General features: G+C 44.5%; 4 protein-coding genes across 7 annotated transcripts in view; 1 reads left to right on the forward strand and 3 right to left on the reverse strand.

The window, feature by feature from the left end:
* Positions 1–24111, reverse strand: part of LOC143099966 (E3 ubiquitin-protein ligase TRIM35-like) — a 184196-nt gene that overhangs the window by 76424 nt on the left and 83661 nt on the right. The window lies entirely within an intron of this gene.
* LOC143100902 (TLR adapter interacting with SLC15A4 on the lysosome) lies at positions 41–8143 on the reverse strand. Of its 3 annotated transcripts, none has more exons than XM_076264489.1 (3): positions 8016–8143; positions 5449–5838; positions 41–1904 (listed from the first exon to the last, which is right to left on the reverse strand). In XM_076264489.1, exons 2-3 carry the CDS (start codon positions 5831–5833, stop codon positions 1240–1242), a joined length of 1050 nt encoding a protein of 349 aa, XP_076120604.1. In that variant the 5' UTR covers positions 5834–5838; positions 8016–8143; the 3' UTR covers positions 41–1239. The 3 variants fall into 3 exon arrangements, with proteins under 3 accessions (XP_076120604.1, XP_076120603.1, XP_076120602.1); XM_076264488.1 differs by having other exon boundaries at positions 5449–5841; XM_076264487.1 differs by lacking the exon at positions 8016–8143 and having other exon boundaries at positions 5449–6084.
* On the forward strand, positions 9866–12743 carry c9h13orf42 (chromosome 9 C13orf42 homolog). The gene is made up of 3 exons (XM_076262878.1): positions 9866–10303; positions 11746–11890; positions 12374–12743. The coding sequence occupies exons 1-3, from the start codon at positions 9866–9868 to the stop codon at positions 12634–12636; spliced, it is 846 nt and encodes a 281-aa protein (XP_076118993.1). The 3' UTR covers positions 12637–12743.
* rnaseh2b (ribonuclease H2, subunit B) overlaps positions 16008–24111 on the reverse strand; it is a 21897-nt gene continuing 13793 nt past the window's right edge. Inside the window, exons 9-11 of one of the 2 annotated variants that reach the window (XM_076264490.1) lie at positions 20080–20122; positions 16598–16675; positions 16008–16188 (exon numbers count right to left, since the gene is read on the reverse strand). In XM_076264490.1, coding sequence (XP_076120605.1) covers positions 16078–16188; positions 16598–16675; positions 20080–20122 — 232 coding nt within the window. In that variant the 3' untranslated portion in view covers positions 16008–16077. The remainder of the gene's footprint in view (positions 16189–16597; positions 16676–20079; positions 20123–24111) is intronic. The other variant, XM_076264491.1, reaches the window with a different exon arrangement.

The raw sequence follows: 24111 nt of genomic DNA on the forward strand, positions 1-24111 counted from the left end.
GACAGTGTCTCGGTCTCAAACAGAGAACAAATAAACTTCCTTCAAGTTATAACATGACTGATTTTATTTAATCTATTTTTTTTAAATGATCAAAATTCTTCCCACAGAGGTAACTTTCGTCATGTTTTACATATAAGCTACTAGCATGATCTATACATACTTGCGTATATACACATTCATACATGCACACATGATGGCATGTAAAGATTTAACATTAGTTAGCGTTCATTAATTTATTCACCTAGATGACAGTGCTTGTACACAGTGCTGTCATCTGTAAGCTACTGGACATGTTGTCCACACACTGTATCAGTGGAATGGTCCTGTCACTGTGGTGTCCATACTGCATCAGTGGAGTGGTCCTGTCACTGTGTGTCTGACCACATTGCTCCATTCTCCAGGCATTCATCCTGCGCATCAACCACACTCTAATGCATTAGTGGGGTTCTGCAGTATTGGGGTTCTGCTCTCTCCAATGTTAGTGGGGTTCTGCAGTATTGGGGTTCTGCTCTCTCCAATGTTATTGGGGTTCTGCTCTCTCCAATGTTAGTGGGGTTCTGCAGTATTGGGGTTCTGCTCTCTCCCTCTCTCTCTCCAATGTTAGTGGGGTTCTGCAGTATTGGGGTTCTGCTCTCTCCCTCTCTCTCTCCAATGTTAGTGGGGTTCTGCAGTATTGGGGTTCTGCTCTTTCCAATGTTAGTGGGGTTCTGCTTAGAGATGCACTGATATGGAATTTTAGGGCCGATAACGATAACCGATATTTATTGGTTTGTTGTGGCCGATACCGATACGATAACCGATAATATTACTCTTGGAAAAAAATTATGAAAAGTGATTTGGGGAAAGCATTTAATAAGCATAATTTTATTGCAGTAATTTTACCTACCACCAAATGATGGACAGAACTCATAATAGTCCTCAATAGTACAGCAGTCAACATAACAGTAGCCTAGCCCTACAGTATGTGTGGCTCCTTTAAGTGAACCTGACGTCAGTGAATTGCGAGTGAGTGGCTAGAGAGTATGAATCGTTTTCATTTAGGACTAAACACTCATAAACGGCTCAGTTGGGAATAAGCTGACATTATATTGAGGAAAAAGTATAGCCAACCAAGCTCAAGTAGCTCAGTGTAGCCAGACGGACTTTACGTAGTAGGCCTAAATTAGGACTTTAAAAAATATCGGCGCAAATTATCGGCCAGAATTCTGTTATCGGACCAATAATAATATTTTCATTTTTTCACTTATCGGCCAATAATATATCGGCCGCCGATATCTCGTGCATCCCTAGTTCTGCTCTCTCCAATGTTAGTGGGGTTCTGCAGTATTGGGGTTCTGCTCTCTCCTCTCCAATGTTAGTGGGGTTCTGCAGTATTGGGGTTCTGCTCTCTCCAATGTTAGTGGGGTTCTGCAGTATTGGGGTTCTGCTCTCTCTCTCCCCGGCGTTACTGGACATCTGCAGCAGCGGGGTGCTGATCTCGCTGGACTGCAGGCTGCTGGCCACCCTCAGCAGGCAGCTCATGACTAGGTCCTTGGCGCGCGCGGCCTCCAGGTTGTGGTCGCGCCGTTGCAGCTGCAGCGTGATCTGGTCCAGGCTGCTCTGCAGCAGCTCGGAGGCCAGCACGGGCCGCGGGCCCAGACGGTCCTGCTGCTGTGGTGGTGCCGGGCCGGGCCCTTGGGCCAGGTGCTGCCGGTACAGTTCCAGCAGCTTCTGCTCCAGGTAGCGGTTCAGCTGCGAGTTGGACAGCGGACGCCCCTCCGGCGCCAGCAGGGACGGACGCTCCCGGGCGCCCAGAGCGGCGCCGTCCTCGTCCTTGTTCTCTTCCTCCCCCTCCTCCTGCTCGACCCAGCAGGACAGCAGCGGCTCAGGTTCGGGGTCCTTACAGAGTCTGGCCTGCAGATCGCCTGCGTACATTTACATTTATTCATTTAGCTGACACTTTTATCCACAGCGATTACAAATGAGGACAGACACTTAGGCGGGGATCACATTTGCCAGCGGCAAGCGGTTGTTCTCTAGGGTTCAGCAGCGCTAGCGCTGGACAAGCTCAGCGTAACGCTAACGCTAGCGCTGGACAAGCTCAGTGTAACGCTAGCGCTGGACAAGCTCAGTGTAACGCTAACGCTAGCGCTGGACAAGCTCAGTGTAACGCTAGCGCTGGACAAGCTCAGTGTAACGCTAACGCTAGCGCTGGACAAGCTCAGCGTAACGCTAACGCTAGCGCTGGACAAGCTCAGTGTAACGCTAGCGCTGGACAAGCTCAGTGTAACGCTAACGCTAGCGCTGGACAAGCTCAGTGTAACGCTAGCGCTGGACAAGCTCAGTGTAACGCTAACGCTAGCGCTGGACAAGCTCAGCGTAACGCTAGCGCTGGACAAGCTCAGTGTAACGCTAACGCTAGCGCTGGACAAGCTCAGCGTAACGCTAGCGCTGTACAAGCTCAGTGTAACGCTAGCGCTGGACAAGCTCAGTGTAACGCTAACGCTAGCGCTGGACAAGCTCAGCGTAACGCTAGCGCTGGACAAGCTCAGTGTAACGCTAACGCTAGCGCTGGACAAGCTCAGCGTAACGCTAGCGCTGGACAAGCTCAGTGTAACGCTAACGCTAGCGCTGGACAAGCTCAGTGTAACGCTAGCGCTGGACAAGCTCAGTGTAACGCTAACGCTAGCGCTGGACAAGCTCAGTGTAACGCTAGCGCTGGACAAGCTCAGTGTAACGCTAGTGCTGGACAAGCTCAGTGTAGCGCTAGCGCTGGACAAGCTCAGTGTAACGCTAGCGCTGGACAAGCTCAGCGTAACGCTAGCGCTGGACAAGCTCAGCGTAACGCTAGCGCTGGACAAGCTCAGTGTAACGCTAACGCTAGCGCTGGACAAGCTCAGCGTAACGCTGGCGCTGGACAAGCTCAGTGTAACGCTAGCGCTGGACAAGCTCAGCGTAACGCTAGCGCTGGACAAGCTCAGTGTAACGCTAACGCTAGCGCTGGACAAGCTCAGCGTAACGCTAGCGCTGGACAAGCTCAGTGTAACGCTAACGCTAGCGCTGGACAAGCTCAGTCTAACGCTAACGCTAGCGCTGGACAAGCTCAGTGTAACGCTAGCGCTAGCGCTGGACAAGCTCAGTGTAGCGCTAGCGCTGGACAAGCTCAGTGTAACGCTAACGCTAGCGCTGGACAAGCTCAGCGTAACGCTAGCGCTGGACAAGCTCAGTGTAACGCTAGCGCTGGACAAGCTCAGTGTAACGCTAGCGCTGGACAAGCTCAGTGTAGCGCTAGCACTGGACAAGCTCAGTGTAACGCTAGCGCTGGACAAGCTCAGCGTAACGCTAGCGCTGGACAAGCTCAGCGTAACGCTAGCGCTGGACAAGCTCAGCGTAACGCTAGCGCTGGACAAGCTCAGTCTAACGCTAGCGCTGGACAAGCTCAGTGTAACGCTAGCGCTGGACAAGCTCAGCGTAACGCTAGCGCTGGACAAGCACAGTGTAACGCTAGCGCTGGACAAGCTCAGCGTAACGCTAGCGCTGGACAAGCTCAGCGTAACGCTAGCGCTGGACAAGCTCAGTGTAACGCTAGCACTAGACAAGCTCAGTGTAGCGCTGGACAAGCTCAGTATAACGCTAACGCTAGCGCTAGACAAGCTCAGTGTAACGCTAGCGCTAGCGCTGGACAAGCTCAGTGTAACGCTAACGCTGGACAAGCTCAGTGTAACGCTAGCGCTAGCGCTAGACAAGCTCAGTGTAACGCTAATGCTAGCGCTGGACAAGCTCAGTGTAACGCTAGCGCTAGCGCTAGACAAGCTCAGTGTAACGCTAATGCTAGCGCTGGACAAGCTCAGTGTAACGCTAACGCTAGCGCTGGACAAGCTCAGTGTAACGCTAGACGAGCTCAGTGTAGCGCTAGCGCTGGACAAGCTCAGTGTAACGCTAGCGCTAGCGCTAGACAAGCTCAGTGTAACGCTAATGCTAGCGCTGGACAAGCTCAGTGTAACGCTAACGCTAGCGCTGGACAAGCTCAGTGTAACGCTAGACGAGCTCAGTGTAGCGCTAGCGCTGGACAAGCTCAGTGTAACGCTAACGCTAGCGCTGGACAAACTCAGTGTAACGCTAGCGCTGGACAAGCTCAGTGTAACGCTAATGCTAGCGCTGGACAAGCTCAGTGTAACGCTAGCGCTAGCGCTGGACAAGCTCAGTGTAGCGCTAGCGCTGGACAAGCTCAGTGTAACGCTAACGCTAGCGCTGGACAAGCTCAGTGTAACGCTAGCGCTAGCGCTAGACAAGCTCAGTGTAACGCTAATGCTAGCGCTGGACAAGCTCAGTGTAACGCTAACGCTAGCGCTGGACAAGCTCAGTGTAACGCTAGACGAGCTCAGTGTAGCGCTAGCGCTGGACAAGCTCAGTGTAACGCTAACGCTAGCGCTGGACAAACTCAGTGTAACGCTAGCGCTGGACAAGCTCAGTGTAACGCTAATGCTAGCGATGGACAAGCTCAGTGTAACGCTAGCGCTAGCGCTGGACAAGCTCAGTGTAGCGCTAGCGCTGGACAAGCTCAGTGTAACGCTAACGCTAGCGCTGGACAAGCTCAGTGTAACGCTAGCGCTGGACAAGCTCAGTGTTGGTTCAACTTTCAAACCCAACTTGGTTCAACTTTCAAAGCGCAACGTGAGCGTATTCAATTGTCAGTTTAGGCAAACAGTTTGTGTTTCTTAGGAATGAGATAGAACTTATTATGGTCTGAGCGTTGCGTTCCGCTTGCCGCTGGCTAATGTGATCCCTGCCTTAAGCTCCAGCGCAAAATGAGTCCCTAAGCTGATGATATATGGGGGTCAGGGAAACCTTTGGAGCAGTGTTGCTGGGCAGTGTCCCTGAGTATCGCTGTTCTAGCATGTTTCTAGAGAATTCATCAGTTGACAAGTTATCATAATCAACTAATCAGAACATGTGGAACTAATAATGTGGTTGCCCAGCAACATAGCTCAAAAAGTTGCCTCATGTATCGTCACTTCAGAGTTAGCCTAACAATAAATATTTATTGGCCAGCAGAACACCTACACTTTTATCCACATACATTGACACTTGTATATCCACATACAGTGACACTTGTATATCCGCATACACTGACACATTTATATCCACACACACTGACACTTTTATATCCACACACACTGACACTTTTGTCCGCATACACTGATACATTTATCCATATACGCTGACACTTGATACATTTATCCATATACGCTGACACTTGATACATTTATCCATATACACTGACACTTTTATATCCACACACACTGACACTTTTGTCCGCATACACTGATACATTTATCCATATACGCTGACACTTTTGTATCCACTGACACTGACACATTTATCCAGAGCAAGTTACACATTTAGGATGGACCTCCAAGCAGTACAGTGCCAAAGCAGAGTAGCCATAAGTAGGTTAGAGATGCATACCGCCTGCGTCGGCTGCCACCCCAGTGTCCAGCAGCAGCACCTGGTCGCCGGCGATGTGGAGGTCGCTGTAGTGCTGGCAGATGCTGTGGCAGGACGGGGGCACCAGGAAGGGCTCGGCAGGCGCCGCGGGGCCCGGGGATGAGGCTACCCACCCGGGGACGTCCACACCAGGGGAGACGAGTCGCCCGGACCAGCCGTCCAGCGGCCGCCGGGGGCTGGTGCCAGGTTGCCGTGGAGATGAGGGGACGTGCGTGAGGAGGCGTGGCAGGGGGGCGGGAATGCTTGAGGAGGTTGCCGTGGTTTCAGGCCTGTTTTTGTAAGCGTCGGACGGGGGGTCCCAGTCCTGGCAGAAAGCCACAGTCCACAGCCGGCTCTCACAGAGCATGCTGACTACTGGCACACACACACAACACATGGCAACACACACACGTAAACACACACACACATACAGTAAACACACGCACACACATAAACATGGCAATACACACGCACACACATAAACATGTCAATACACACGCACACGCACACACATAAACATGTCAATACACACGCACACGCACACACATAAACATGTCAATACACACGCACACGCACACACATAAACATGTCAATACACACGCACACACATAAACATGTCAATACACACGCACACACATAAACATGTCAATACACACGCACACATGCACACACATAAACATGTCAATACACACGCACACGCACACACATAAACATGTCAATACACACGCACACGCACACACATAAACATGTCAATACACACGCACACACATAAACATGTCAATACACACGCACACACATAAACATGTCAATACACACGCACACACGCACACACATAAACATGGCAATTCACACGCACACACATAAACATGTCAATACACACGCACACGCACACACATAAACATGTCAATACACATGCACACACATAAACATGGCAATACACACGCACACACATAAACATGTCAATACACACGCACACGCACACACATAAACATGGCAATACACACGCACACACATAAACATGTCAATACACACGCACACGCACACACATAAACATGGCAATACACACGCACACGCACACACATAAACATGTCAATACACACGCACACACATAAACATGTCAATACACACGCACACGCACACACATAAACATGTCAATACACACGCACACACATAAACATGTCAATACACACGCACACGCACACACATAAACATGTCAATACACACGCACACACATAAACATGTCAATACACACGCACACACATAAACATGTCAATACACACGCACACATGCACACACATAAACATGTCAATACACACGCACACACACACACATAAACATGTCAATACACACGCACACGCACACACATAAACATGTCAATACACACGCACACGCACACACATAAACATGGCAATACACACGCACACACATAAACATGTCAATACACACGCACACACATAAACATGTCAATACACACGCACACGCACACACATAAACATGTCAATACACACGCACACGCACACACATAAACATGTCAATACACACGCACACATGCACACATAAACATGTCAATACACACGCACACACATAAACATGTCAATACACACGCACACATGCACACATAAACATGTCAATACACACGCACACACATAAACATGTCAATACACACGCACACACGCACACACATAAACATGTCAATACACACGCACACACATAAACATGTCAATACACACGCACACACGCACACACATAAACATGTCAATACACACGCACACGCACACACATAAACATGGCAATACACACGCACACACATAAACATGTCAATACACACACACACGCACACACATAAACATGTCAATACACACGCACACACACACACATAAACATGTCAATACACACGCACACGCACACACATAAACATGGCAATACACACGCACACACATAAACATGTCAATACACACACACACGCACACACATAAACATGTCAATACACACGCACACACACACACATAAACATGTCAATACACAAGCACACACATAAACATGTCAATACACAAGCACACACATAAACATGTCAATACACACGCACACACATAAACATGGCAATACACACGCACACACATAAACATGTCAATACACACGCACACACACAGACATAAACATGTCAATACACACGCACACATGCACACACATTAACAAACAGCAACACACACAACACACATTAACACATGGCAACACGCGCGCACACACACAAACACATGAACAAACGGCAACACGCACACACACATATTACAATATTACATGACAAACGCCTATGCCAAGAGATTAAAAAGACCCACGCATATTGTGTGTACACACACAAATGTTTATGTGTATGTTTACATATATGCAAACACATTTCCCATGGGATAAATAAAGTATCTATCTATCTATCTATATATCTATCTAGCTAGCTAGCTATCTATCTATCTATCCATCCATGCATTCATCTATCTATGAGATCTTCAGCACATTAACAGTTTAGAGGTTTTCAGAGGTTAAGGAGGACTCACCAGAGGAGGGTGACTACTTCACTGGATCAGCACAGAGGTCTTCAGCACATCTGAAAAGTGTGTGTGTGTGTGTGAGAGCCTCTGTGTGAGTGTGTGTGTGAGTATCTGTGTGAGTGTGTGTGTGAGAGAGAAAGGAAAGTCTTGTGGTCCACTGAAGGAGAACCTTGTATTTATATAGAACAGAGGGGAGAAGTGAGAGACAGGTGTGCGTGTGTGTGTGAGTGAGTGAGTGTTTCCCCATCTGTGGTTTTAATCAAACATGGAAAGTCCGTATGATATTTTTATTTTTATGCAAATGTGCCACAGTTTTATGGCACTTGTAAAAGTTTCTGTCCAGAAGCCGGCATAAACAGTCTGTGTATATGTAGTGTGTGTGTGTGTGTGTGTGTGTGTGTGTGTGTGTACTGTGTATGCGTGTGTGTGAGAGAGTGCTGCAGAAAGCCATGTACATGGCAGTGTTATCTCAGCCTAACTAATCTCACTAATGAAATCAGTCCAGGAAAGGCAAGCCAGAGTCTTAATCATTCAGCACATTTAATAATAGCCATTGTGACTGAGTCTTAATCATTCAGCACATTTAATAATAGCCATTGTGACTGAGTCTTAATTATTCAGCACATTTAATAATAGCCATTGTGACTGAGTCTTAATCATGCAGCACATTTAATAATAGCCATTGTGACTGAGTCTTAATTATTCAGCACATTTAATAATAGCCATTGTGACTGAGTCTTAATCATTCAGCACATTTAATAATAGCCATTGTGACTGGTCAATAGCAGCCTATTTATTAACCAGTCTAGTCTATCACAAAAGCCTTACATCAGGTTCCCTTCAATTCATCCAATAGGCTTGCTGGAAATAATCCCAAACTGTACTTTCTTTGATGAAAAGTTCATTTCTGTTCATCTGGTTGGAGTCACAGTTACAGGACAGGTTATTAGACAGGACCATGCAGTTTTTCTCTTGGGTGTATTTCTCAAAACAATTAGGGCACACCGACCGTACCATATAGTGGATTACCTGAAAAAGCGCATAACTTGCTCAAAATGCTTATTTATGTCAAAAGTATTCATGTTAATCAATGTGCCATCAGAATCATATGAACTATATGTGCTGTATACTTTTACAGTATTGTTTGTACTGTAGTACGCCAGTTTTTGCCATGTAATTAATTGTCATACAATTTATTGTTTCACAGTACAGCAGTTCTTTCTAAAAAAAGGTAATAGAAAAGTAGCTCAGAAAAGTGTAATAGTTTTTAATTTCAACATCTTTGTTACTCATGTGTAATGTAATAAGTTAAATTACTTTTCAAGTGGTTCAATGAATTTGTTTGCTTTACTTGATCATTTATTAAGTAGGGGACGTGGTCGGCGTCACAATAGAATTGTCCTCCGGGCGGGGTCCTGACGGCTGGAGCCGGCCTGCAGTCGGACACCTGAGAGCCCGTGACTCAACCGCGCCGAAGCGGGCAGCTCGAATTTCCAGTTGCCATAGCGCTGACAGTCCACACTGAAACGGTCAGACACAGACGGAGGGTTTAGGGATCCGTTGTTGCCCTTTGCTGGACTAAAGGATGATTCAGGACCGTGGACAAGGCTCCCCATTTGCCATGTGGAAACTATTTTCTTGTCACCATGAGCTATGGAAGGCTATGTAGGTTTGTAGATTACAGTCTTGATCTGTAGCTGTAATTGGCTACAATCTGTCTCTGTAGCTGGTTACAGCCTGTCTTTGTAGTAGATTGAAGCCTGGCTTTGTATAGTTGGCTACAGTCTGGTATCTCATGTGGATCCTCTACTCATATTCGACCGTTTCTGTGGAATGTGACGGCGCCTGAGGAAGCCATGTTCAGGAAGATAAACGCCGTGTTCCGGCCCAATCACGGCCACCGCGGCCGCGAGGACGACTACCACAGCGCCTGCACGGTCAAGCTGGTGCGCAGCACGTCCATGCTGGTGGTAGGAGAGGCCCGCGGCGGCAGAGCAAGCCGGACGCAGCGTGAGCCGGACGCCACACTGAAACGCAGCAAGAGCTCGGTGACCCTGGAGTCCACCACCAGCACCACCACGGCACTGTTCTACTACCACACCCAGCAGGACCAGATCTGGCTCTACTCACAGAACCAGGACTGCCTGCAGTACCTGCAGGAGCTGGTGGCCCTGAGGCGGCAGTACGCCCAGAGCATCACCAACAACCAGAATGCGGAGCGGAGGAGCTCGCTGGCGTCGGAGGCCAAGAAGAAGAAGGCCGCTCCGCAACCACCACGGGCCAAAGCCTGTCAGGTAGGAACCCACAGCCAAAGCCTGTCAGGTAGAGGCCTGCAGTGCCAAAGTCCAAAGGTGGTAATCTGCTGGCGCTCTAACTTAAGACAGGCACGTCACATTTACAGCCTAAAACGTAAAGCCATATACCGGCCTTCTTCAAGTAGTTCTGATTTAACTATCTGTTTGTGAGCTCTTCACAGAGTAGGTATCACAGTTATTGATTACAGTGCTTTCAAAGCCACGGTTAGTTATAGAGATAGTTATGAATTTATTACTAATCTATTTTCATTTGGCTGGATCAGGCAGGCACGTCACATTTACACCCTAGTGCAGTGGTCCCCAAACTACGGCCCGCCACCTCATTTTGGGTAGCCCCCCAAAACATGTCCGTGGTATATAGCATCTGGCCCGCAGGGGAGTACGACATCGTCAAACTATAACATCCGTAATTTCCCCCATTCATTCTCTATGGCGAGTCTTAACAGTACACATGTAATACTCTTTTTGTCCACTGGTGGTTGTCTTGGCGCTGTTTCGCGTTTACCATCGAAAACGGAATGAAATGTAGGCCTACCTGCAAACAATGTAAGAGGCCTATGGTGACTGCATCAGTGCTCAAAGTATTCGAAAAAGGTTATCAATTCATTGTTAATAATTCAAGTCATATTTCTGGGACTTCCTGGGATAACTATTTCTATTTTTTATTCACTCGGTCAAATGTTCATCCAAATTCACAATTCACAAAGTTCTCATTCCAGATGTTTTTGCCAGCACTTCATAAAACTCTCATAGTTTGAGAACTTTGAGAAATTATTTGTAGGATATTGCTTGTTCACAACTTGAGCTGTGTATGCAAAGACACAGAGTTCAGAGTTCATTTTAAATAAGATATACTTTTGGGACTCCCTGCTAATACTTTTGGGAATGCTAAAGTCTTTTTATTAGTATTCATTTCATTTCATTTCATTTCATTTCATTTGAGCTACATTTTACATGACATGATGGCAATATAAACACAGCTAACAATGGTATTAAATTGCAGTAGCCTATGATTAAATGTAATGGAATATTCAACTAAGGTAGATTGTTGTTGTTCACAGCACTAAGCTATATGGTTACTGATATACTCCGAGTCTGGCCCTCTCTTAGTGCCAGGCATAGTGAGCTGGCCCTCAGAAGAAAAAGTTTGGGGACCACTGCCCTAGTGGGATAAACAAAAACACTTACAGCCATATAACCTTCTCTTATAAATAGCTTCTCATATAGCCTTCTCTTATAAATAGCCTCTCATATAGCCTTCTCCAACAAAATCTGGTTTAACTTTATGTTTATAAGCTTTTCACATAGTAGGTGTTGCGCTTATATTCTACAATGATGACACAGCCCCAGACATAGAGTTAGTTATTGTTTGATGTGTTATTAACGCATGTTCATCGCTCTCTGGCTTGGGTTGTTGTCAGAGTGCGAGAGCTGAGCCCACCGCTCCTCCGATTCCTAACGAAGAGGACACGCTCCAATTCTTGGACTCCGTCATCGCCAGCTGTGACCCGGAGCCCAGACGCAAGCCCAACATGGACGACGGCCACGCTGATGTGGACTTTGTCGGTAGGCCATGTGTGTGTAGTTGTATGTGTGAGTGGGGTGGGGTGCGTGTGGGTGTGTGTGTGTGTGGGTGGGGTGGGGTGCGTGTGTGTGTGTGTGTGTGTGTGTGTGTGTGTGTGTGTGGGTGGGTGTGAGTGGGGTGTGTGTGCATGTGCATGTGTATGTGTGAGTGGGGTGTGTCTGTGTGTGTGTGTGTCTGTGCTAGGGGAATGGGGTGGCTTGTGTCATTGCAAAACCTTTACATTTAAGTTCAGACTTAGCTGAAGTGTGTATCCTTACTGTATGTCAGGAATGCTATATGGAGAATAGCTTAGTTTGTGAAGGTGTATAAAAGTAGACATATAGACTTCTATATACTTAGTTTCTCCTCCAGTCTCTCTCTCTCACCATGTCTGTTTCTTTCTCCCTCTCTCTTTCGCCCTCCATCAATCTCTCTGTCCATTCCTCCATCCCTTCCTCCCCATCTCCCTTTGTCTCTCCCCCTAGTGGCTACCAGCACCAGTGAGCATGACCTCCACTCTAACTGGGTTATGCGAGACCCGCGTCGGTTCTCCATGGACGAGTCCCGGCTGCGTCACCCAGAGCCCAAACTGGAGCCAGAGCCGAACCCCCCCACTGGCAGGCGCAAGGGCCAGAGTGGTACCGCCAGCGGCCGCCGACTCCAACGAAACCCCATACACCTGCCCAAGGTGGTGGAGAGCGCCTTTCAGACACTCCGCTTCAAACCCAAACTCAAGAAGAAGGACTAAGCCTTTCAGACACCCCGATTGAAACCCATCTGGATCTGTGAGAAAGAATTTGTCTGTTTTGTGTTTAACATTTCCACCCTTCAGGTCTTCATGTGGTCTCATATGAGCATAAGAGGGCTGATTATCATAGGGAGAGACCCTCAGAGGCGATGGGCTAGCATGGGGTGGATAAGTGGAGGCTAACAGACTAGCAGACTGGACAATGGGACTGGACATGTTTGAAAAGGAGAATGACTACATGACTATATTCGTTGTGACAAGTCATTTGAATGGAGAATGATTGGTTGTTATGACTGTTTTTTTAAACCTATTTGACATGGATATATCAAGTGAAACTCATTTTTTTGCCTTTGATTTAATTTTTACATTATTTTTTAACAAAAATCTATAGATAGAGATCGTATAAAAGATAATAACAGATTATTTCTGGGGAAAACATAATGGAACTTAACTCATAACCCAATAGAAATAAGTCAGTAGATGTGGTAACCCAATAGAAAAAAGCTTTTTTGACAAACCTTAGATGGACAGAGCTTTGTCCCTGACCATCCCCCACCCCTGTTCAGGTCACCGTGGGAACCCTTGTTTTGGGAACTCGTGTTGCTCCTCCTCATGAATTATCAAGCGTTTGGAGAACTCGAGCCCTGACTCCCGAAACTCACCTGGGCTCGTCATTTGGACTCCCATGAGCTCTGATAGACACACTAGACACACCTAGACATCACCGAGTCCCCTTCCTCACCTAAATAGATAACACCTTCATCTTCTTCACCTCAATAGATAACACCTTCATATTCCTCACCTAAATAGATAACACCTTCATCTTCTTCACCTCAATAGACAACACCTTCATCTTCTTCACCTCAATAGACAACATCTTCATCTTCCTCACCACCACTGATAACACCATCTTCCTCACATCCATTGATAACACCTTCATCTTCACTCAATAGATAACACCCTCATCTTCCTCACCAATTTCCTTCAACAGGTTAGACTCTCATCTTCCTCACCTTTCTGCCCTTCAGTATAAACCATCATTTTTCTCACCTCTCTCCTTTTTGGGAAATGAACTTGAGGTATCCATCTTCCGCTATTTCAGATCAGATTTGCCTCAATCTCCTTGGCATCTCACCCCCATTAGCTCTGGGCTGTCATACAGGAGGTACTATGAAGTGGACCTGACTCTGGGCTGTCAGACAGGAAGAGGGGTCAGCATCAGGTCCAGTCTACACTCTGTCTCAGTACACTGCACTCATGATTCACCAAATCAGCTGTAGCACAGTTAACTCACCTCTGCTGAACTTCAAATGTTTTTCCGGATAGCAATACAGTACAATCTATCAGGTCAGACAGATCAGCCAGCTGTGACAGCCGTTTGGTAAGACAGGATAAGACACACTCACTACATGAAAGTCTCTCAGTTCTTACAAGGAAGGTGTTGATTTTGTAAAGGCCAAATGCAGCTTGAAAAAGTTGTGAACATTTTGAGGAAAACATAAATAAAAGCATCACAAATAACACCTGCATGTTCTATGTTTAGTTCTGGCAATATTTGATTGTGATTATATTAACTCAGTGACAGCTCATGAGTCTGAGGTGAAGTCCCAAAGCAGGTTTCTGGTGTTTTACGTGTGCTGTAGTGTTACTTTCTCAGGAATTGGAAGTTGTGTGCAGGCGATCTGAAACCAATGGCTCTCAGCAGTCCACACCACAACCATGAAATGAAAAATCTGTGGCTGCTCACAGGTGCCTTGCTGGGTAGGAGTGTGTGTGTGTGTGTGTTACATGACGCAAGTACACAACTGTTGTGTCAGGAGTTCTATTTGTTGTTGGATTTAAAACTACTTAGTTTTTTCCAAACGCTAACAAGCACTTACCCATACTTCAGATACTTTTTCTAAACTCTTAACACAGACTCACACCTACAAAACACAACTGGCCAAATGGATAATTTTCTTCTCAAAAACACATTTTGTTAAATATATACTAACACATCTTTCTCTGCACACACTAACTTTACCCAAAACACTGGACATCTGACTCAAAATGAAATTATTCTGTCAAAGAATAACACTTGTTTTCACTTCACAAGGTACATGCAGTCAGTCAAAGTACACCAGGTTTCAAAATACTGGCTATTGTTGACATTACAAAAACTGCATAGACATTTATGTTTCAGTTGTACAGATATTTGCATGCAAAACCTGCAATCCACCGTTTTTACACTAAATGTATTGGTTGGGAACTGTATGTCCACATGTAATGTTCACATTCAAAAGCATTCCAGTAAAAAACAAATCAGTTTTTGTTTCCTTTACTGTTTACTACAGGAGGTTCAGTAGAAATACTGTACAGTATGATAGAACAGAAAAAGTTTACAGTATTGCTTACAGTAAACAAAATGTCCATGAAACAAATGGACAGACATGGAAAGAGCATTCTGAACAAAAATACAACAGCAAAAAGCCCAAATAAACTAAAAAAAAGCACAAAATTACTGATATTACAGTATCCAAGGTGATGGGATAAAACCGCTCAGTAGCAGAAGCAGAGGTTTTTATACTGTATCTAAGGTTTGGAATATTGTTTTTGCTATTGTGGTATGTTGTGTGTTAACATTCATAAATACTGCAAAAACAATCCATAATTTTGTTGGGAGGTATAGCTTGTTTGTTAAGAAAATGTAAGCATTGTGGAAATGTGTTCACTGACTGCATATTGTGTGAAAACGACAAGAAATGTGTGAATTGTATGGCCACAAAAGACCGATGCTGTGCTAATTGGGTTTAGAGTTTGGAAAATGTGACAACTGGTTGGACAAACGCTTGTTAGCGACTGAAAAAAACTGTAAATGCAAAAACTAAAAAATGTGCAGACAAGACAACGCCACACCTAGAATCTCTAGAGAGACTTGGAGATAAACTCCTTTTCTTGGATACATTTGCCACACTTCCTTTTTTTAGTTTTCACACAAATAAACACATTTGGAGATACTACTGAGATCACACACACAGTTCTGCTTTCAGGTTTCACAGACAAAGACATTTCCAGAGAGATCTAGACACACACACACAGAAAAGGACCCATTTTAATGCTCAGTGAGGTTTCCCTTTCTCCAGCAGCTGTGCTGGTGTCTTGTGACCCACTGTAGTCCAGAGAAAGGACTAGAATATTGATGAGAGCATCGGAGTGCTGCACACATGCCTGGACTTGAGAAAATAAGGTCCAATGACACAGAGGACTCAAGGGAAATAAGGCCCACTGACACACATAAGAGTCAAAGAGTAAAAGAGTATTATCAAGAGTGTTTAGGCAACAAATAAAGCCATTTAAAAAAATATATATATACACAAAGGGACACACAGGGATGGCTTTAAATTGTTCTTTAATAACAAAAACACTCATCACATACACACACATAAACACAAACACACAGGTCTACTTTTTCTCCTGCTTGACCTTTGGGCTGAAGAAGGCCGACATGCTCTTCATGCCTGACTTGTCCACCTTAGCCAGGCTCTTCTGAGCCGCGCTCATCTTCTTGGGCGGCTGGAGGAACACAACATAGCAGCGCGTTGTTACCCCCCTTTGACTAAGACAAGCAGCACTCCCTGCACCCAGGCCCAGCAAAGCACACCCCATCAGGAATGGAATTAAGAATTAGAATTAAGAATAAGAAGCGATTCCATAACCTCCCCGCAAAGCACGGCCTTAGCAGAGGCACATGCCGAACAAAACAAAAACTGTTGGAGGAGAGAGAGAAAAGAATAGATCTGCTGTTTTTTTTTGTCTCCAAATGCCAGTTCTGTCTCTACATCCCTACAGAACACTGTCTTCATGTAAATGCTGTTGTTTTGCCTGTTCTGTTCTGTTGTTGTTTTGCCTGGTAACATTCATCATTCTCGCATTCTCACTAATAAACACACACTGCTGGCCCTTGACAATGCCGTGCACTCACTTTGCGTGAAAAGTCAGAGCTGTTGAACTTGGTGTAGTCGTCCTTGGCCTCCACTGGCCCGTCACACAGTTTCCGCTTCTGCCGAGAAACCGCCATGATGAAGACGACAACGACAACAACGTCTTTACTGGCTATATCAGCACCACTGAGGGTGTGTTAGTTCAATGACAGAAGGAAGAGACGTACACATGACATTCACACCATGTACTGTAAACAAGCACAGAGCTAGCTGCCACAGGCACTAAGGCAGTGCATGAAAACCAGAGGTGCATTCAAATTTGGCAAACAAGTGGCGAACGATCGTTGTGAACATGTTTTCACTGAACAGTTACATTTTAACAATTTGGTGTGGACATTCCATTGTAACGGTAACACTTCGTCCAGCTCACGTCCAGCTCAACTGTATGTTCGCGGAGAACTACCTCCTCAGACTGTTTGCAAAAGTTTGCCAAAAACTAAGTTTGCAAATGTTTTGTCTGCAATAGGGGTGGGCGATATATATCGTCTGTGATAATATCGTGATTGTTGTTTTAACAATGTGCAATTTGACATTATCGAGTATTTAAATTACTTATGGGGAAAAAACACTCGAAATCACGCATTGAAGACTCATACATTCCCAGGAGGTGTATGCGGGAGAAGCCCCTGGCTGCAGCAGAGCAAGTGTCACGTGATCACTAGTGGGTCACAACGTTGTCCCACGCAGCCTAATGGTTATTTTGTGCAGCGAAAGTAGCCTAACTTGGGATTTTATGCGGCTACTTTTGTCAAGTATCTGTTCAAGTAGCATTGATGAGACAGTCACGTTTTTTCCTACACGGTATTATATGGAGAGAAAACATTAGCCTTTGAGTATAGTTGTAAACAAAGAACTATTCTCAAGTAACTCTCTTGTAAATGGACTGAAGTTCGCTGTAAATATCTACGTTTACCGATTATGCTAACCGTTAGCATCTCTATGGGATTTCTCATATACCAGGGTTTGCGTTGTCCGGTAATTACCGGACATTGGCCGGAAAAAAAATGAAATGTCCGACAAAATTAAATCTTTCCGGTCAAATTGTCCGATTGAAATTGGCTAATAATCCCGTCCCCTGCAATCTGAATTTGAGAATAAGCCTTAATATGTAAGCCTATATTATACGTCCTCTGTCTATGTTTTTAAATGAACAGGCTCTACCGTTTGAAAATTAAGCCATTAAACAACACGCATAGCCTATTCTGCATTTCAAATAGGAAGCGCACGCTTAAAACGTCCATGTTAAACAATGAACAAATGAGTGAGGCGGTTCAAACACAGGCCCAGGCAGACTAGCCTTAAAAGTTTAAAAGTTTTTTCAGAAGCCAGACGCGATGGATGATGATAAATTGGTAACGTCTGAAGCCTCAGATGTCCGGTCAACTCCACCACGACCAGATAAAAAGCAGAAGTGTCGGGCGTATCTGTCGGAATCAGTGACATTGGAAGTGGAGTTGCGGGGGGTGCGGCCAAAATCGTCCAAAATGCTTGATTACATTGCATTCTCCACATTTTTAGCTAAATTTTCATGTACCACATCAGCATTTTTGTTTGAATCTTTTGTAAATTGCTTTAAAATGAATTGCGCTGTCTGTCTGAAAAAGACGCGCTCGTGCAGTCAAAATGAATGGGAGTCTTCAGAACAGGCTTGTCAGTCACCCTGACAAAACAGTGTGTAAAGTAGCCTATAATGTGAATTACTTGTTATTTTATCAAGGATTTCTTTCTTTTTGCAAAAAATAAAGTACAATAGGCATTAATTAGTAGGCCAGGAGCATGTTGAAATTATGTGGCAAATTGCGTTTTTTATTACAATGATACAATTGTAAAAGGACGTGACCGAAGCTGAGGCAAGCCAGGCAATAGGCCTATAGGCCCGACGGTAATTGTAAAGCAATTTACAAAAGATTCACTGAACAAAAATGCTGATGTGGTACATGAAAATTTTGCTAAAAATGTGGAGAATGCAATGCAATTAAGCATTTTGGACGATATATTGTCACAAGCTGGCAGAATAGACAACAGGCCGATGTGCGTTTTATTTGGAGACTGTTTTGCGAGACAGAGACCGAGTTTGCTGCTGATATTCTGGGGATAGGCTACAACATAGCCAATGTACGACTTTAGCCTTTTAATATATTTGCTGCATTGGATCAGTCTTTCTATAACAGGCAAGGGCTTTCTAGCCTCACGTCAGCAGCGCTGCATCACCCATAGCCTACATTAAAACAACCAGCGGATGGTGGGCGGGTGCCGTTTCGAAAATTGGTCAAAAAACTTTGGTGCTGATGGATGGCTGATGGATGATAAGTTTTGCTATGCAGTTATGGTTGAAATAATAGCCCATCAGCGCATCTCTAGTGTGTGTGCCTCTCTCTCACTCAGAGGGGAGGGAGAGGCTGAGGGTCGATCCAGCATGTATTCTAAACTCTGTGGTGGATAGGATCTACAATTAGGTGTTAACAATACTACTACGCTAGGTCGAAGTACTCCCAAGTGCTATTGCGCCACACATTGTAGTTCTCCTGTTTATTCGCTTGGAAAATCGCCACGTTTCATGTTGCGTGGCCGTAGCATTTCTATCAACTACTCGTGCAACTGTATTTAAGTCGGGAAAACGTGGATGTTTTTGATTACTTCTACGCTTAGTTACGGCAAAGCCCGCTAGCATAGCAACATGCTAACACAGTCCAGCCGCGCACCAGAGCGTTTGAGTACACATACCGGGAGAGGTATGACTCAACTCGTGAAAGGTAAGAACATATATTACTACTGACATTGGGTGGCGTGTTCCTTTAAGGAAATAACTGATATGTACTGTGTTGGTCTGCTTAGTTTTACAGTGAATCCTATGTAAAGGTTTGAAAGGAACTTCAGCCTTACACTTTCTATTGGGAAACTGTTAGGCCTATTCAACTTCTCTAATGTAGCTGGCTAGACCATGTCATTGCCACACACCCAAGTGGGGGCAGAATTGAAAATGTGTCATAGAGTGACAATGCATTGGTTGATTTGGTTAAAAAGTCACAGGTTAGGTTATTGGTTATTATTGTAATGATGCTATTCATAAATAATTAGCGGTAACTCAGACTTTAACAAAACTTTTTTTAAAGGATATCGACTAATTATCGTTATCGTCAAAATCACAAAAAATATTGAGATATTATTTTTTGTCCATATCGCCCACCCCTAGTCTGCAACCGTTTGCCTATGTTTGAGAATTTGAATGCACCTCAGGACAGAGGGACAGGGAACAGGGGACACTTAAGGCCTTTACACACTGAAGTCCTGTTTCATGAGTGGAGGAGGAGGAGGAGAAGAAGGAGGAGAAGGAGGAGGAGGAGGGGCAGAGGGGAGGCTTTGTAGGAGGTGGAGAGGAGAGGGGGAGGAAAGGGGGAGGAATAGAGGAGGAAGAGGAGGAGAGGGAGAGGGGCAGGAGGAGGATGAGGAGAAGAGGGCTTACTTTCGCTGGAGGCTCCTGCTTGGGACTGCTGAGCTCAGGTAGACTAACACACACACACACATAAAAAAAAGAGAGAGAGAGAGAGAGAGAGAGAGAGATCATTATTGATCCTGATACACACACTTTACTGCAGTGTCAGAGCTGTGACTAGAATCAAAACTTTCTCAAACTGGAACAAATGGATGCTTTGTCAGAACCACTGTAAACAGATTTTATTATAAGAGCACCTCGCCATCCTAAACGCATCAATGATATCTCAATGCTCGCAACAAGTTCAGAGTCAGACACAACCACCAGAAAACTACCTTTACCAAGATTAAGGGCTTTATCTTGGCGATCTAAAACTCAGCGTACAGCGTATTGTTATCCTGACGCAAATCGTCTTCCTATCGTACACTCAGATTTTTCGCCATGCTCTTTCATTGAAAAATATGCTCAGGGGTGTGGCAATTAACGACCTAAGGTGTGGTCTTGGCGCATTATTGCATTGCATGTAAATGCAATGGACTATTATCGCTGTTCTTATTGCATTGCATGTAAATGCAATGGACTATTATCAATGTTCTTCTTATCTGTTATTATTCTTCTTCCGACCAAATTTGACGTTTAATGACAATAAAACCACTGAACGGTTTGACGTCATTCAAACACTCCTACAAAGGTCTTGTAACGGACAATTGTACAATGTATTTTTTACATTTGTGACCTTTATACTTTTTGAGATATTTACGATAAAAGAGCAATAAATTCCCATTGACTTAACATTTACGGCAACTTTTAGCATTATGACGTGACCTCCAGCTGAAAGCAATAGCCTAATCAACAACTGAACGCGAGCTGCCACTGGAGCTGTGAATCTTCTGAACGTCTTCGCCTGCTGTACCGTGGTCACTTTATTTGCTCGAGGCACATTTCTCTAATTACAGACAAGGTAAGTGTTTCGGTTTTTGGTATTTGAGTCATTTATGTCGTCAAACATTATGTAACGTTAGCGTTATATGTATGAAATGATGGGTCACAAATAACTAAACTAACGTTATAACGTTAGGTAACGTTAACGTTAGTGAAATAGTTGACGTTAGCACCTTGCCACGTTGATATGTATTATGTAAGGAAACCCACTGTTAATCAACATTATATTGTTGCAGGAGGACTATGCCGACAACTATATGAAGCATGCATACATTTGAAACATGTGCTGTGACATCTGTGAAACTTAGCTGTGCTGTTAGACCTCTGTTTTTAGACCTTAGCTGTGCTGTGTGAAAATTAAGATTCTAACCTAAGTTCTGTCTAAAACTGATCATCTTAAGGGCTGAATCTTGTTCTTCAGTCTATATCACCATCAAAAGTGACCTATTTATTACAATTAACTGAGACCTCTAGCTCTTGCTGCCATTTCAGAATTACCACTGATAAATAGATCTGTCTTAGGATAATATGATTGGCATTATCAAGTTCTGTATATATATATATACACACACACAACTGTGATTTTTTTTACTTTAAGCTTACATTGGTTGTTAAGTGTTCATTAGTGTATTCTGAGTCATTCTGCTGTATTAAAACAAAGAATGTTGATCAATATTGAATTAACAATTTATTTTTACTGACTGTCATATACTCTAAGCTAACATCTAATCAAGTAAGTGGTTTTCAAGAATACTGGACACGTCTATGTAATCTGAATAATCATACTGTAAGTAATATAATGTTATACAAAGCAGCTTTTTTGCATTTACATGCAATGGTAATTCCCTGGAATTGCATTTTCTAGTCTAAAAATTGCTATCTTACACTATCTAAAAAGGATTTCGCTACAGACCAAGAAAAACCTGGTCTATAGCGAAAAGCGCATATGAAGCACAGCTGAAGACGCATTGTCACGAGATGTAAGCAGCAACTCCTCTGCAGGATAAATGTCCTTAGTTTTTTTTATTCAGTCATTTGAATATTATTTTGTGTTGTATTATTTGAATATTATTATTAGTGTTGCTTTTTTCAGGCTATGTTTTCGATGGTAACCCACTGTCAGTCAATAGTGAAAGTAATTAACTGTGTAGAACTGTTTTGTCGTTGACTATGACAACGCGGTGCAGGTGCGTGCAGGCTATACTCTGCTAGGTTTTAGTAAAGCATGGTTTAGTGAAACACCTGTCCTATACGGTCTCAGGTGCGTGCAGGCTATACTCTGCTAGGTTTTAGTAAAGCATGGGTTAGTGGAACACCTGTTCTATACGGTCTCAGGTGCAGATGCGTGCAGGCTATACTCTGCTAGGTTTTAGTAAAGCATGGTTAGTGGAATACCTGTTCCATACGGTCTCGCGTGCAAGCAGATTCCTTCAAATGTGCCGCTGACTATCAAAATACCAATGCGCTGTTTGAAGTTGGCACTACTTGATGTTAAAGGGAATGACAGATGTCATTTTCATTGGTTTAAGGGATGCTATGCCCAAAACACACCCATGACTGATTAAGAAACATAAGAACCGGCCCCGGCCGTGGCGCAACTGGCTGGGGCACCTCCACCGTACGCCGGTGACCCGGGTTCGATTCCCGCCCCGTGGTCCTTTCCGGATCCCACCCCGACTCTCTCTCCCACTCACTTCCTTTCATTCTCCACTATCCTGTCAATTAAAGGCATAACCCCCCCCCAAAAAATATACTTATAAAAAAACAAAAAACATAAGAACCGCTTTGTTGGGCCAGGCGTCCGGTGTTTAATAACAAAACCACCCCCAATGTGGACAAACCCCTTAGCTATTCGCCAGTGACCGTTTGTTTTAGATCACCGAGACAGAGCCCTAAAACTTTTAAAACAGAAGTACTTGACATAAGACCTCATCATGAGGCTCAAGTCTTGATTGTGTTTAAACTGTTTAAAATAGAGCTGTATTGTTTGTTTGTTTGCAATGAAATGTTGTTAGACATTCCTCTGATAGAGGCTGGAGCCACAGACCGAGGGAGGTCACGCTAATGGCCTGTGCAGACTACACAATTTCAGTCCGATTTTGCCACAATTTTGTCGTGGACGACACATTTCCAGTGTCGTGCCAGAATATGAAAAGCCGGTAACAACACCGAAGGAGGAAGTGTCTTGTAATGTGACATATTCAATGACCCACGATTTATTGTCTGTGACGTTCATCAATGTTACGACCAAAAGTCTAGCATGACTCCAGTGTTGACACTGACATTGTGATGACACGCGACGAGAAGGCTACGATAGATCTTGTAATGGGGCCAATCTTACGATCAAAACGTGGCAAGATTTTGTGGTTCTCTGATCGCCTAGTCTGACATGGTCAATCGTAAAAGATCATTGTGGAAGACAAAACAAATCGTGTAGTCTGTACAGGCCTTAAGTTCTGCGTCGGTTCTGGGAGTCATCCTGGTTAATTACTCAGGTGATCATAAGTTCTGCGTCGGTTCTGGGAGTCAACCTGGTTAATTACTCAGGTGTACATAAGTTCTACGCCGGTTCTGGTAGTGAACCTGGTTGATTATTCAGGTGTTCTCAGTCGTCCGTTCACTACCCTTCGGCTGAACTCAGCGCAGGTTTAGATCTGCATATTGCCGGCTCTTTCTCTCCCAGGAGGGGAGGAAGCTAAATAAAAACACACACCATATCAGAGCGGCTCCACTTGTGAAGGCACCTAGGGTTACTTAGCATACTTGTGGATGACACCCCTGTGACAGAACTCATTTGAAATGGTGATGAGCACAGAGACATGCACGTAGATCGATGTGGAATTTAACAGTCTGAGGGTTGGACTAACAGAGCAAATGTTATTCTGGGGAGATGAGTCTGTGGTGTCACAACCTTACATAGGAGACCATCATCATCATTGCCATCATAAACAGATGACACACCAGAACCTGTGTACATGTGCATTATCATCATGTGTGTGATTATGCTCCGTTATTTAATTAATTATCCATTTTTATTTTATTTATTTGTTGTACTGGTATATTTATGCAAAATGGTCTTGGTTGTAGACAAGTACTGTGATTAACTACTGTAGCTTTCTT

This window comes from Alosa pseudoharengus, unplaced genomic scaffold (assembly GCF_046254945.1).
Source record: "Alosa pseudoharengus isolate Yale_2024_CS ecotype anadromous, Long Island Sound unplaced genomic scaffold, YU_APseudo_1.1 YU_APseudo_1.1_scf_3, whole genome shotgun sequence".
Classification (NCBI taxonomy): Eukaryota; Metazoa; Chordata; class Actinopteri; order Clupeiformes; family Clupeidae; genus Alosa; species Alosa pseudoharengus.

Coding starts and splice junctions, on each gene's coding strand:
- c9h13orf42 (XM_076262878.1), top strand. CDS start 9,866: ATGTTCAGGAAGATAAACGCCGTGTTCCGGCCCAATCACGGCCACCGC. Junction 10,304..11,745: donor CACGGGCCAAAGCCTGTCAG/GTAGGAACCCAC, acceptor GGTTGTTGTCAG/AGTGCGAGAGCTGAGCCCAC. Junction 11,891..12,373: donor CGCTGATGTGGACTTTGTCG/GTAGGCCATGTG, acceptor CTCTCCCCCTAG/TGGCTACCAGCACCAGTGAG.
- LOC143100902 (XM_076264487.1), bottom strand. CDS start 5,863: ATGTGTTGTGTGTGTGTGCCAGTAGTCAGCATGCTCTGTGAGAGCCGG. Junction 1,905..5,448: donor GGTGGCAGCCGACGCAGGCG/GTATGCATCTCT, acceptor AAATGTACGCAG/GCGATCTGCAGGCCAGACTC.